The 15,364-nt window shown below is 39.7% G+C and overlaps 1 protein-coding gene across 1 annotated transcript; it reads left to right on the forward strand.

The window, feature by feature from the left end:
* Window positions 1–405: 405 nt before the first annotated feature.
* On the forward strand, window positions 406–14,695 carry LOC124166646 (serine proteinase stubble). The gene is made up of 5 exons (XM_046544264.1): window positions 406–831; window positions 4,869–5,043; window positions 5,692–6,000; window positions 6,491–6,704; window positions 12,128–14,695. The coding sequence occupies exons 1-5, from the start codon at window positions 756–758 to the stop codon at window positions 12,314–12,316; spliced, it is 963 nt and encodes a 320-aa protein (XP_046400220.1). The 5' UTR covers window positions 406–755; the 3' UTR covers window positions 12,317–14,695.
* The last annotated feature ends 669 nt before the right edge of the window (window positions 14,696–15,364 follow it).

Consider the following 15,364-nt stretch of genomic DNA (forward strand, 5'->3'; position numbering starts at 1 on the left):
ATCATTCAGTCTCTGAAATCGCATTCCTGTTTTGAGTTTCAGCAGTAGGAGAGGGGGTAATAAGGAAGACCATTCAGACCTCGTCTAACCCCTTACCGAGGTTGCTTCGCTGAAAAAAAAAGTTTTTAAAATTCTAAAATTTTCGAGGAAGGGCAAAGTCAAAAGGCGGCGAGTGTGGGAGATCTCAATGCGCGAAAAACGTGTGAGGGGGGCGTGGCGGGAGGTGGTGGGGGAGCTAAAGGAGGGGGAAGTTGCGGCGCGTACGGTCCGTAGAGGCGCCGCTTTAGATGAGGGAGCGTAGGGGAACTCGGGAGGGGAAAAAAAAGGTGTAGGTCTCGTCCTTGAGTCCCGACTCTTAAATACTCGGCGATGCGTTTGTCAGTCAAGCATTCGTTCCCACGGAGAGCAGTAAGTCGGACAAGCCCCCACCATCAGGGCTTCGGACTGCCGCGGTTTACTCACGATCTCCCGAGGTTCAGATTTATACACTCCCAACCAACTACATTTCCCCCGCAACAAACAACCAAAAAACATCAACGCGGCCCTTTTGGAGGCTGTGTAGATCTTCCCAGTGTACGGAGGAGAGGAATCAGAAAAAGAGGAAGGATTTTTGTTGCATATATTTACGACCCGAAGGAGGAAGATACGGTCAACGTACCAGAAAGTAAACAAAAGATAACACAGTGTTCGCCGTTCAGGATTTTCGGGAAAGTTTACCGTCCCTATCGAAGAAATACTGATTGACTGTGATCACCATGGGGTCGTCGATGAAGTTCCTGACAATCGGAGTTTTGGTTGCATTTATTGGAATGGCTGAAGGAGCAAGAAACAGTGAGTAGTAACTGCAAAGATACTCGTGTTAACGATGGTAGATAATCATTGTCCCCTCCTTTTTTATAAATACGTAGGCATACCATCCAAACGTGCCAGATCCATTGAAAAGTTGTGAAAAATAGTGTGCGTTTAACAGTGGAAATATTTTACATGACCTCGTCGGTGAATAGAGGCTGAAGCTTCAAGTAGATAAAGCATGCGAATAAGCAACTTACTACATTTTCCCCACAGTTTGGATTAGTAAATTGCAAAAGTATGAAAATGCATCAATTTTCCAGCAATTCAAACGATTTCATCTTTCAGTGATCGATTTTTTAAATGAACATTCCATTCGTAAAAGAAAATTTAATCAATTTCGTTGACTATTTTTATGATTCCGATTTGTGAAAACTTTACAAGCGCATTATTTACTAAAATATCCTAAATAGCTTAATCAACAGTAGTTTCCGGAATGATGCAGCTTTGAATAAATATCAAGATAGTATTCCATTCTCTGCTAAAATAGTGAAAGGTCAAAAATTTTCGGTTCCTTACCTGTAGATACAACAATGAATATTGCAATAGCTTTTATTAGCTCAAATATACCCTAATACAGTAAAGAATTATTCAAGTTCCCTCTGGAGATAAAACTATAACTCATAATGATGGTTTAAATCGGAAGTATCCCTCATCGAGTTATAACTACGCGTATACCTCATTGAGTAATAAATATCATGCCTCCAATTCTGGATCATACTCGGAGGAATGAGTTGAACGAGGTAAATTCCATCGCTGATTGACGAAGTGATGTAATCAGTCCCTCCTTCCATAGTGGCTGTCAAGTTGATTGGTATTGCATCGAACAGTGAAAATGAAATGGGCCAGTTGGTCGCGTGTTATCACCCGATGAGTTTTTTTCATGAAACGTTGGTTTTTTCCATTGTATCCCCGCAGAGACTCGATCGTGAACATAGCAGCTGAAAACAGTGAATCATTTGAAAAGGTAGGAGTCGTGTAGGAAAACAGGTATATATCGAAGTGACTATTGTGTTTGTACACCGTTACTCTCTTTGTTTGAATTAGGCGCAGTGAAATTTAAACATGCGACGCGTGTGAACTCACCGGTATTCAGCAGTGTATCGCTATCTTAATTGTCCCACTAATTGCTCCAAAATGGATCGTTGCATGGCTTGCAATGCCATATCGCTCAGAAAAGTGACACACTTTCGATTCGGTACAAAATTTATCTTTCCTTTTCACTCGTCATTTCATTCCAGTACGTCAATCAAACTGGATGTGTGCAGGTGAGAAAAAAAATGACAGACGCGATGCGAGGACAAATACTCGCACCGAGATGCATCACGCCCAAAACGACCGTGTCGCCTTGTCCGATATATCGATCTCGGCAGCAGATGTTCCACTTCAATCAGTGGAATACTACCTCGCCACCAACTTCCTCTCCGTCGTCCGTATTATGTCAAGGTTGCGCCGGATGCAATTTTGGTGTTGACATCTCTCTTTGCGGTTTTTTTACTAAATTCCGTTGGGAGAAAATCGTCATTAGATATATTAATTAGACGGGGCGAGGCAGGTAATTATTTTCGGTAGCCGTTAAGACAAGGACACGTGGGTAGTGGGTCCTTGGTAAACAGATGAGGTTAGTTCGCGAGCTGTGTATCGCTGCCGTTATAAAATCGTCCGTTCGGCCTTAGGTGTCCATGTGACATTGGTGTTAATTGATGCCTGTTGCACTTTCGAATGCTCATTATTTATTTTTGCACAAAGTTGCTGCTACATTGGATTGTAAATATTATAATATTAAAAGTTGCTTTCACATTGATTCCTACTTTGAATAAGCGTTTGGTACTCATTTTCGTCTTTAATACTTACTAAATTTTTGCGTGGGATTACGAAGTTCGGCACTATTTTGACAAGAAACGCAGCATTACATTAAAAACACATTTTAATATTCTAGCTTGAACAAAATTAGGTACAACGGAACGCATTTTATGAAGCTCTTTGCAATTCTCTCATATTTATTTTATATTTATGGTGAAACTTTAGTTCTTATAATCTAGATATGCACGGAGACGACAAGAATTTTTTGACACTATAATATTTTCAATCATTTAAATTTTTTTTAGTGCCAAAAAACTGAAAGTCAAACTATAGTGGCAGATATGTGTTGCATTTTATTTCGTATCGGTGAATGTTTTGAAATGACACTTTCTCGCCATAAATTATTCAAAATAGTATCATAAGTATTTATTTTCGACCTTTTTACGTTACGCGTAGATACCTCATTCTTCCATTTACTTAGATATAATTTTCTCTCTTAATTTTCCGTGGCGTTCTTGATTAGACGATCGCTCCATTTTTCGGGTACTCTCCGCGTTGCTCTATCTCGCCGACGCTGTTGTCAACCTAAGACAATCAACACGGCGAGAACCCGAAAAATGGAGAGATCATCTATTTGGATAGCAAGTGCAATCACGCAATGATTTTCGATGAAAATATTACTTTTTCTTGTTTTGTGTGGTAGACTTCGAGTGAGCCAGATCATACGCCTATTCTCAATAAAATATGTCAGCCGTATGTGTTTATTACCCGAAAAAAGAAAGATTTTGCACTTTCATGATTTCATTCCTTTTAAAAACTTAAATTATCTTCAGGAAATAATTCATGAATGGGTTTATCACGCAAAAGTTCCCGTCCTTATTTAATTCCATGGCTTCAAAAATCCCTTCTCGGGGACATCTTTCATTCTGCCACTATTTACAAATCCTCCTTAAAATACCATCTGAATAATTCACCGCTGTCGAATCCATAATGCTCCCTCTTATGTTCAAAGATGTTGTTTTCTGTTAGTTTTTATTTATTAAGCTATCTTTTAGCTGCAATTTATTTACGTAAACAGCCAATTTAAAAGCCTTTGTGCCGTTTTTGGTTATGAAATAAATAAGTTCGTTTATATATCCCAAATTAACTACCTCCTCTTGTCGTTTATACGAGTTGGCTAATACTACTGCTGCTTTTACATGAGATTTTAATTCCTAAATCATCATTTTGTCCATTTGCAGCCGCAATTAAAGTATTCATCGATGCTCATGTCGTGGATGAAAGTGACTCATGCCACGTGCCGAGCCGTCGCATAGGGAGTGATAATATATATCGTTTCGCGGAAATCCAGCCCTTGACATTGAAAACATTTTTTCGTGCCGTTTTTGTTCTTGTCCTTGCATTCGGCAACGGCCGTGGTTCACAGTTACGGCGAATCCGTCAAGGTCAATCGTTCTATTCTTCTTTTCGTTCGTCAAGAGATTAGATTTCTTTCGTGGATGATGTTGAATCGTTCGAAATTTTGTAAAGTGACAGTTATCCATAGCTTTTACCGTACACTAAAATCTATTATCATCCCTCTTGCCTTACACTTTTCCATTATTTGCATTAATTTTATCCCAAATCTACACTTATGACCGCGGTGTTAGAGTGAAGTTCATTGCTCTCATATGTTTCAAATAAGAGTAATTCGATGTTTAACTTTTGCTATTCATAACCCATTAACCGATTTAGCCTCAAAAATAAGAAGAGTAATGCTTTTTTGAGTGGCTTGAAGAAGAGGAGATTTGAAAATATCTAGTTTATTCTATAAATTGTTTTTTTAGTATCTTAGAACTTTCAGCTATTCTGCCAAAAATTTTGCAGTTTAAAAACCAATTTTCGTAATTTTAAAATTTAAAAAAATAGGAAATAAAAATTGAAAAAATCTCTGAGTTCATGTATTGAGCAATAAAAAATTCTTCAAACATTCAAGCATTTTTTCACCATAATTTTTAATTACATCACAAAAAGTTCTATCAAAGATTTATCCAAATTTAAGTTATTCGTCCTTTGTATTTATAACTTATATTTGGAGAAATAATCCTTTGTAAAGTTTCAGGGACAGTTATTCGCAAAAATCTGTTGGCAAATCTTGTCGTGTACATGGAATAGAAATTTTGGACATTCAATTTGGTGAGACATGTGGTGGTCATAATATTTTTTTTACTTTTCAGTGGCTGACGTGCCGTGTGGTCGCCCGAACCGCAAGGGCCGCATCGTAGGAGGTGTGACTGCGGAGAAGGGCGAGTTCCCGTGGCTCGTGTCGATCACGCGCCGCGGTGGACACTTCTGCGGAGGCACGCTGCTCAACAAGGAGTGGGTACTCACGGCCGCACACTGCCTGTGCAGGTGAGCAACTCTTCGGTGATTCCTCAAATAATATGTCACTAAATTCCAAGCAATGCACGGAATATTTTGATGCATAAATACACCTAACTTTGAGTGTCCCTAAATTAGCAAAAGTGCAAATCGGAAATTAATATATTTATGTGATTTTACAAATCACCATGAGGAAATATTTCACCTAAAACTCAAAAAGCGAAAGTGATTTGGAAATCATGAAAATAATAAAATTTAATTGATGAATCTTCTTTCAATATAGCAAAGTTACATCTTTGCGCCCTCCGCATATCAATTTCAATTACGGATAAAAATTGATTTAAATGGAGTACTTATTTTGTGTTTTCCGCTTCCTTATTCACCACCATTTCAGTTTTAAAATTTGAATTGGAACTCGATTCACAAATCAGCTGACATTGATGTTAGGGTGATTTAGAAGTAGATTAAAACTCCTATGGTTGAATGAATGTGGTCACTTTCACAATTTTGTATTTAATAAAATCTTCTGGAAATGGCTGAGTTTTATTCTTTTACAGACTTAAGGAAAAATTTCCGCATACCACGAAAACAAACGAACTATTTTCCCTTACTTAGATCACCGCCAGACTCCATTTCCCCTGTTTAAACTTGATCGAACCATTTTATCCACTTTTGCAGTGGCCCAGTTCGACTCCCGATGACGCAGATCCGGGTGACCGTGGGCGAGTATGACCTGACGAACAAGGACTCGACTCTTCGCAAGGAGGAGATCCCCGTGGCGGAAGCGGTTCTGCACCCGGCGTACGAGTGCCCAGGATACACGCACGATATCGCGCTACTGCGCCTCGAGAGGCCCATCGTGTGGTCGGATGCGGCGTGGCCCGCTTGTCTGCCAGAGCCCACTGGGCTGGGCAAGGTGGGGCTCATCTCGGACGACGACCAGCAGATACGAAGGTCCGCGGCCGCTGGACAGTCGAGGGGAGAAAGGTGTGTGAATATGCATTCGCTCAGTGAATGGCTCTGGATGGGACAAGAGTATATAACATCATTAGCGGCGACAGGGAAAATCCAGGAGACAGGGATTTGATTTGATTTATTTCTTTAATCCGAACCGCTATTTGGAAGCAGTTTTCCTCTTCGAAGCATTTAAGTCGTCATTACGGCTAATTAATGACTGCTTTTTGACCACCTTATTTGAACTCATAAATGTCCCATTTTCGTGTCACTTCAGATCAACATTTTTCTGAGATATTTTTCATGAATCGGTAAATTCTTATTATTTATTCATATAAAGCTTGGACACCGGCTGACTCATACTGTCGCTCAACCTTAAACTTACCTTTATCTCTTCTTACGTTGCCAGCCGGATTCTCTCTCCCTCGAATATATTTTAGTTTTCCCATTATAGAGCTTAACTTTACTCAGTCTAGGATGATGACTGAATTCAGTTTAATATATTATCTCTGCCAATTCACAGGTTCATCCAATGGGAGGCCACCGCCGCAGGTTGGGGTTGGCTCCATGAGAACTCCGCTAAGGGAGGAAGGGCCGAGAAGTTGCAGAAAGTCACCGTGGTCATAGTGGATAACGACCAGTGCCTCGACTGGTATCACTCCCAGGGCAAGAAAATCAAGATCCTGGACTCACAGATGTGCGCTGGTCACGAGAACGGAGGAAAGGACTCTTGCTGGGTAAGTATCCAACACGCTCTGAAACTAATAGTATAATTATCATTAATCATCGAGTATGGTAGGGTGCATGGAGTCTTTTCGAAATATTCTTGCATTTTCCAAATCTTCAAGGACATCCCTCTTCCAAGCACAATAAGACCTACTACCTTTCATTCTATCTAAAAATCCTATTCCCTCTTCCTTCCTCTCCCAACATTCTACCCCCTCACACTGTTTTACAATCCCCTCCACGGTCAACACTCTCTCCGTCAATACCTTCTGTCTCCGCCGCATCTTATCTAGAATGTGCCTCTCTTCACCCACCATGTCTAGCTCTTCGTCGTTCCTCCTCCTCTACGTCCACGTTACCTTCTCCATTATTCTTAAGACCCACATCAATAACGCCTCCAGCCTTCTCTCGTCCTCCTTACAAATGTCCATTTTTTCCGTACCGTAAAGCGCTACGCCCCAGATGAGACGCCTCACTAGTCTTGTATTCAATTCTCACATAACGATTCTGACATAAAAACTTATATGAACACCAAAATTGAATTGCTCTTCAATATTCGTCACTATCGTATTTACTTCATTCCATCGAAAGTTTTCTCTTAAAAGACGGCTAAACTTTTCACATATCCATCTGAAAATCTTGTAGATAGTATTTAATGCCATGCGCACATTTGATCTGACAAAATTTGCTTTGCGATGTTTTGCTAGAGAAAATGGACCATCATCATTGCCTTTCTTGAGGTTTACATGCAGACTGAAGATTGCACTTCTACTAAGGGCTGTAATAAATTATACATATGCCTATTTTTCCCTTCAATTTCTTTATAAATTCTATTGCGTCATTATTTAGTGTTTGCTATTTCATCAAATACGCTTATGGAAGTGGCATTTTTTCTTAAATATATTCTGATCATCTTGATCATGATCTCTCCTCTCTATTCAAAACTTTTTGCTCCCGTCCCTATGAGGAGGCATAGAAAATAGCATAATATGTTCATTTTCTATCGTCAAAGGAAGAGGTTTCTCGCTCTGAAAATTTTCATCCACAACTTCATCTACCTTAATTTCCAATCACATTCAAAATATCCTGGAAACAGAGAGCACATCTATAAGATAGTGACATTAAAATGTTGTCATCAAAGCGGTTGTATCCATCACGACAACTCTTAATTGAACAGCGGTTCCGTTCAATGAACGTGCGAAGTTCGGGAGTTAAAACGCTCTGTCATAATAATCGAAGAGTCACGTTCGTGTGTTCACCGCGCGTTCATCTCTCCCAGTCATCTCTTGGCTGATTTCCGCTCGCAACCGCAAAGCGCTTCCGATCACGGCCAATGGAAACATTTTCAAGGTAGTCCCTACCTTCGGGAATTGGGACGGCGAAATTGGGAGTCGGCCAGTTTTATCTCGCCCGCTGCAGCCGAAGGAGATAGGCCTTGGTGGGATGGCCGTTTAATGCAACGCTGTGAAACCACGTCGCAACGAGAAAAATTGCCCCTTTTTTCGTAATGAACTATTCATTTCTTGGATATTTCACAATTGGGGGAATGAATTATCATACGCTGATAGCATGAAACATTAATACCAATTTCATACTGTTGCAACAGTTAATTGGTAATTGGTTCGTTCTTAACATTTTTCTTAATTAAAAACAGCACCGGATCTAGGATAGGGACAAGAGGGGACTAGGTTCAGTTCCTGGGGGTAACGTCCCAGCAGTGGTGGGGGTCCGAACAAAATTATCATTTCATCTCTTGTGAATTGGATACCCCAGGGGGGTATATAGCCCCACCTCCCCCCGTGAACCATCTCTGGATCCGCCACTGATCAAGAACTATCTTAAGAAATTTTGAAGACCACTCACAGAATACGAGAGAGAGAGATAGAAAATTGAACATTGGCGTTGATAAAAACATTATTAAGACTTATCATTGCCTGAAAACTTTAGCTATATATTATTGATGGTTGCAGCTGGAGATATAAATAAAATTTGTTTCGACGTGAATCCATACATCAGTGAAAATTATTCCAAATTTCTAAATTAAGCATTTGATGCTAAAATTGTGATTGGAAGTCGCCGTGATATTGTCCATTCCTAGAAACATTGATGACGGAATTCAATTTATCAAACAATGGTACTATTCTATTTATGCAACTTTAAAATTTTCGGTCGACGTATTAAAATTGGCTAGGAAGATAATGGATAAGGTCAGCGGCGGATCTGTAAGTGGGGGAGTTGCCCTTGGGTAACCAATTTACACTAAATAGAATGGTAATTTTTCCGACACCCACTTCTGCTGGAATTTTAACCCCCACTTAGCTCCCCCCTTGTCCCTTTCCTGGATCCGACACTGGATGAGGTGACTTTCATGCGAATATTTCCATTGTAAACGTTTTTATCTCATTGGGCCAAATTCGCTTAATTGATTGTAAACATCATGAACACTGTACATAAATAATTCTCGTCGAATAAAAAAACCCTTTTCATATCTGCAATATCTTCCAGAGCATCAATTTGAACGAAGTCTCAATTGTTCCACGCACGTGCTGCTGTCGTAGTTAATTCTATCTGTCTTGTCCTCCCGAAAAAACGGCGGAGTTAACCTTCGTCGGCCCATTCACAGTTACCATTGGAACGAAAAAAAAATCGTTGCGTCACTCCGTATGCACGGGCGGAGGGGAAATGACTCAAGGACGAGTAGACCCGCTCCATGCGTTAATTCACAGCCATCCCCTCCTCCGCCTTTCTCTTCCACGCTTACATAACTTTCTCCTCCTCCAACACTCCACCTCTATCAACTGCTTTCACTCTTTCGCCAAACTGCTCGACAATGCTCCAAACTCCACGGACCAGATCAGTGCAATAAGCAGGCGCCAACCCCACCTCCAATTGCCCCAGTTTCTTTCCTCCCGTAGGCACCGCCTCGCTGGGTAGCGAAAAAAAAAACAAAAGAAACGCGATGTGTCCGAAATCTCACGCAACACTTAAGTTTCCCCCCTGTGCAGCATCCTTCGAACTTCACTTTTTTTGTGTGCGCGAATCAGTCATTGGACCCTGAAAACGGAAATTTTCGAGGCTAAAGGTTTTGTGTTCACATTGTGGTTGATTGTGGCCATAAAATTGATTCATTACGAGCTCGCGTCCCGGACCTTGGACCCTGGAATCTGAAGTTTGGAGGTTAGACGGGTTGTGTTTGAATTGGGATCGATTAAGGCCAGTTATAATTGATTTATTACGGTTCTAATATCTCAAAGAGGTTCCTGGTTGCGCAAGGATTATCCCACCGCTTGCAATTAGTTCAATCAATTTCGGTTGAAAGGTGCTCATGCGCAATTGATTAAGTGCTGGAAGGTTGGTTATGGGGTGGGGGTGGAAAAAGTGGGTGTGTTCCAGAGATGACGGGACTTAAACTGCGCGTAAAAAAAAGTGCCGCGCGATAAAGCGGACGATTTATAAAGAGGGCGTTTGTGGAATGGCGGTTTAGCTCGCGGCAGTTGCATATTCTGACCTCCATTTCTTCCTCTTATCTCACTCTTTCACTTCCTAAACTGGCGCACGTGTTTCAGATTCGTTTTCATTTGTTATTTTTTACTTACATTATTTACCATTTTTTCCCACATTTTCTTCCACGTTCGTCCTCCTTTTCTGCTCTCACATATATTTCTCGCATTCCCCCCGCCAAAAAAATTCGTTCCCACACCCCACAATGCCGTCTGCTCTTAACCTGCCTCACTCCAAAGGCGATGTACAACCCACACCGTTCAACCCGCCTTTACTCGCCGAACCAATCAACCTCTAGAATTCTCGTAATTTTTTTCACTCCTCTTTTTTTATTCACGCACTTGTTCATACTTTTTTTTCTTTCCCTCCCGCCTTTCCATCGTTTGTTTTGAAAACTCAGAGCAGGTGTCAACATGGTGGCGACAGTTGGGAGCCGTACCCTCATTAATTTTTTCCCATTCCAATTTTTACGAAATCGTCAAAAATTATGAAGACGTTATCGAAAGGATTATTAAGTGTGGTAACGTTCTGGGTGTATGTCTGTGGATAAGGGTTGGGAAGGACGCCGGGTAAAGGTGTTATTAAAACAGGGGTGGGAGGTAAACATTCAGGCATGGTAGGAGGACACGTGGATATTGTGCTCCAGTTTTCGCACTGAAAAGAGCTTGAGACGCATCTTACTACGCGTTTCATTCCCGCCCCACCCATACAGCCTTGTATTCTCATCCCCTCCGCGTTGTTTACGGAAACAATCAGGCGTTCGTATCTCCGGCGGGAAACATCTCCGCTATCGCCCTTGTTGACGACCGTAAAAAAAATCTCAATAATGTAAACACCGCCCGACCTGCATTCTGAATACGCATCGCGTATTGAAATAAAAAAAATAATAATAACAGTAATAATTAGTCCATCGCGTGAAATGGAAAAAAAAAGTAGTCTCGGTGCTTCATAAGTCTGGATAATCGGTGTCGCACCTTGAGTAAACATATGCGCATCGGAGTAAAGGCTATTAATTGCAAACCCGCATGGGAGCGCTGAAAACGCAGGCTGGGCTTGCTGCGCGGGAGCCGTAATCAGTTGGAAATATGGGCTCTTTCTCTCTCCTGTGTGTTTTCAAATACTTCCGAACTCTGCGCATGAGGGCGGGACTCCATCCGTGCCATATCTGGGATGTTTGTATCAGAATCCATCATCTGTTAACGAGGCAGAAACGATTTTCAGGCGGCGATGCAGTGATGACTTTAATAAATCGGCCCCTCATTTCATTTTACCTGATAAAGTTATGTGATTATAATTTCAAACATTTACAATCTCCGCATCGAGTAATACCAGCATTAATGTTAGTGCAACAAAGGTTGTTGCTCAGACAACAAGTGCACAGGGTCAATTTGTCAACATATTGGTTGGCAAATAACATGTATGAGAGTTTTTTAGGAATTAAATGGTTGGCCACCATTATTCAATATATATCTTCCACTGAAATCTATATATTAATACTTAGGTCAATTAGCAAGTAAATGAAAATGTAGAATCCTAAGACAAATATTTTGAGAAGCATCGTAAATTACTTCCTATTTAAAATTATGAAGGATTATCGAGTACTTTCCATCACTTTTTTGTATCCAATCTACTTCAAGTTAAATATATCACTCTTTATTCTATCCATAGCCTGCAATCTTACACAGTAGGGAATATTTATTATTTAGTTTTACTCCTTAACGAACCGATTCAACGATGTTAAAGTGATTTGTTATTGCACTTTATCCCTGTGGCGTCAGTGATAACAATTCTAATTCAGTGGCTTAAAATGTTGAATTATTGAAATAAAATCAAGCCTTCACTCTCTATTATGCTTGATAACTGTATCAATTGTCTCATTACTTTGATTTGGGAACTGATTTCTTATCCCCATTATTTCTTTGAAAATCCACAGGCCGACAGCGGTGGCCCCCTCATGGTCGATGGCCACAATGGTCCTGTTGTCGTGGTTGGAGTCGTGTCTACTGGCATCGGATGTGCTAGGCCAAAGCTGCCCGGACTGTACACAAGGATCTCCGAGTACATGGACTGGATTGAGGACAACATACAGACTTCAGTGGAGAGATCGCGTCGGGACGTATAAGGCACTGACACAATCGAGCATCGTCAGCGACGGACCACGTGGCTTCTACCAGATTTGAAGCATCCTGCATATATTTATCTGGACCTAGAAAAGATATGAAATGTGGAGACACAAATGACAGAAATTACAGGCAACTGGTGAGCTGCGATGGTTCGGAACTCTTCGTTGTGCTGTCCGTAGTTCGTGTGTAGATTTTTGTGTGCTTAGATTGGTTTTGCGATCAAAGCGCTAGGCTGTGAGATCATGATTGCATCCATTGTTGCTAATTTATTCTATTTATGTCCACCACGCGTGAAAGGTAGTCATTTTCACCAAGCCTAGATTGCAGTCCCATCTTTCGAAGGAAGTCCATGTAGACTCATTAGATGCTCGAATTCATAGACCATTCTTAAGGCTATCTTCAGTAGTTTTAGGCACAAATATCGAGACTTTACAATATGATGAGAAGCTACTTAAATTGTATCGTGGCCTCTTTGCTCTGGTTGATAATTCACCAATGCCTAGCTCCTCACTAAATTCGATAGTAAAATTAATTGAACTTAATTTCTCCAGATAAAGCAAAAAGCATCATTACAGCTGCGAGGTATTGACAAATAATTCTCAAATCAGTCTTGAGAACATAACAATGTATACGGCTTTTACAAACTTTGCCTATTGTCTTTAAGGTGGCTTTATGATATGGCTATGAAGACAAGCCTTAATTCTTTTTTATCATGGACGATGGAATTATATTTAATTATTTTGATCACGCATAGTGATTGAAAAAAGATTTTGCGTTCTATGAACGCTGCCCCCATTATATTTAGATAATCACTTGAAAATTAATAATTATTTTACACAATATTATATTATATTTGAAAATTTTATTAGTTACTGCTCCCTTTTGAGTTAAAAAAAATAGTTCCTCTTAATAATATCCCAATTTATATGTTACCGAAAGACGAAAATCTATTTCGTCACAGTAGCTGAGGTTGTCACCATTCGGAAAGACAAATAGTTGCATCGTATTCGCGCCCTATCCCGGATTTGTGCTACCGGCGACAGCGGTAGCCTGTCATTTAATGATAGCATTGAAAGCGATGTGCACAGCTGAAGCGCCCACAGCTTTTCAATTTCGCAAACAAAACTCGGCCGAACGCAGCAGAATGTAGGTGAGGAACCGGTTGTCACCGGTTGGAGATTTACTTCCAATAATCATTATCCTACTTTCTTTAGGACTGGTAACACACATTAAAAATGGCTACACATCCTCATAAATGCATATTTATCGCCATGGTTTGCTTCAGTTATTAATTTCCCAAGCCATGCTCAAACTTAATTTCCTATCGTGGTTCTGCTCCAGTAAATCTGGATGCTCATTCATTTGGCAACTTCAGCTCCTAACCCACTTATTTTATAAATAAGGAATAAAGCTATAAAAGGCTTCGCATCTATATATTTTTTTGCTAGGCAAATTATTCCGGTTTCTGTTTTAAGAGACCTTTATGGGAGTGTTAGAGTTATTCTTTTTCACTTTTTTACCTTCAAAATGACTAGTTTGAAACGTTTTATACCAGCAAGATTTGTATCTAGATCGAAATCACGGTTAATTAATCGGAGTAAATTCCATAATATTTATGGTTTCAAGTGTGGATATAATGAAATGCTTTGCTTGTACACAAGATGCAGTAAAGGTGCAGTTTGGAAGCTCGAAAGTTGCATGTGTAACTTTCGAGAATCCAAATGCATGTCATGAAATTACAGATTTAAAAGTAAGTGAAAAGGCGCTAGAGACGTTAAGTTCTAGTTAAGTCGAAAGAACATACTTCGATAAATATGGTTTATCCTTAGACCATGCACTTCACTAATAATTTCATTCAATATCAGTTTTCTATCACAATGGACAAGCGGCTGATTGTTAACACGCTGTATGAATTTGATTTCCGTTGATTTTGAATAATTGGTCTTCTGTGGAGAATTTTGATAGCTTGATATTTATTTTTATAAAATTTACCAAAGGAAATGGTTTCCAAATATTGTTAATTGAACTGCTTTTATGCTCAAAAAGAGTTTAATATGGCTGCTAATTTATGTGCGAGAAGTGGTAATTGCGGCAAAATCGCAAACAATAAGTGGATGGTTATTTATTTGTTCTTCTTTACTGCTATTTGAATGAATAGATTGCCCCGTTGTTTTGCTGTTAAAACTGCGGTGCAATGGAAACATTCTCTAGTCATCCACGCCATCATCCTCGCATGGATTTTGATTGAGGAAAATGTTCTGTTTTCTTAACTTATCATCAACATCATTGACGTATTTATAAACATCACTTAATATGTATACTACGATTAATCAAGATATTTATTTTGTTTTCATCCATGTATAATAAATTAATTCTGAATCGTACCCAGTTGTATATTTTTTCAAATATTCTAACCTATACTAACCCTAACCTATACTAACAGTACCGACTTTCGACGTAGAGCCATCATGTCTTCTATAAGTTGACCTTTTCCGCATCCTGTCCTCAAAACTACTTATTTAATCCTAACCATAGAATTAGAATCCTAAATCTATTCCTAATGCATGTACACTGCTGATTAATTTAGGCTAAAACTCTCTCGTTTTCCTTGTCCTTTGTTATTGTGTGTAACATAGTTTGAAGGGAATTCATTGCTCCTCGAATTAAAGAAATAGCACCCTTATTCTCCATCTAATCAATCTTAAGTAATAATCCTCCGGCTAAAGTAGCTTTCCATCGCATTAAATAAAAGTCAGTCCGTTCGTCTTTCTCTCACTTTGAACTTAACCCTTCATTTCGATAAAGGGAAGAACTACATTCATCCCATTCATGAAATCTGATCCCTTACTCCGCCTTCTCTACAACCCAGTATCCTTCTTCCCCATTCAGGTTTTCAGCAATCCCTAATCCCTATGTTTAAGTTCAATTAACAACAAATATATATTCTATTTTCTCTTATGTATGCTGAAAATTACTGTGGGATTATTTCTCTTCGTGAAATCTACTTTACATAGTCTATTTTTTCACAAATCAACTGTCATTAGCAC

This window comes from Ischnura elegans, chromosome 10 (genome assembly GCF_921293095.1).
Source record: "Ischnura elegans chromosome 10, ioIscEleg1.1, whole genome shotgun sequence".
Taxonomy (NCBI): Eukaryota; Metazoa; Arthropoda; class Insecta; order Odonata; family Coenagrionidae; genus Ischnura; species Ischnura elegans.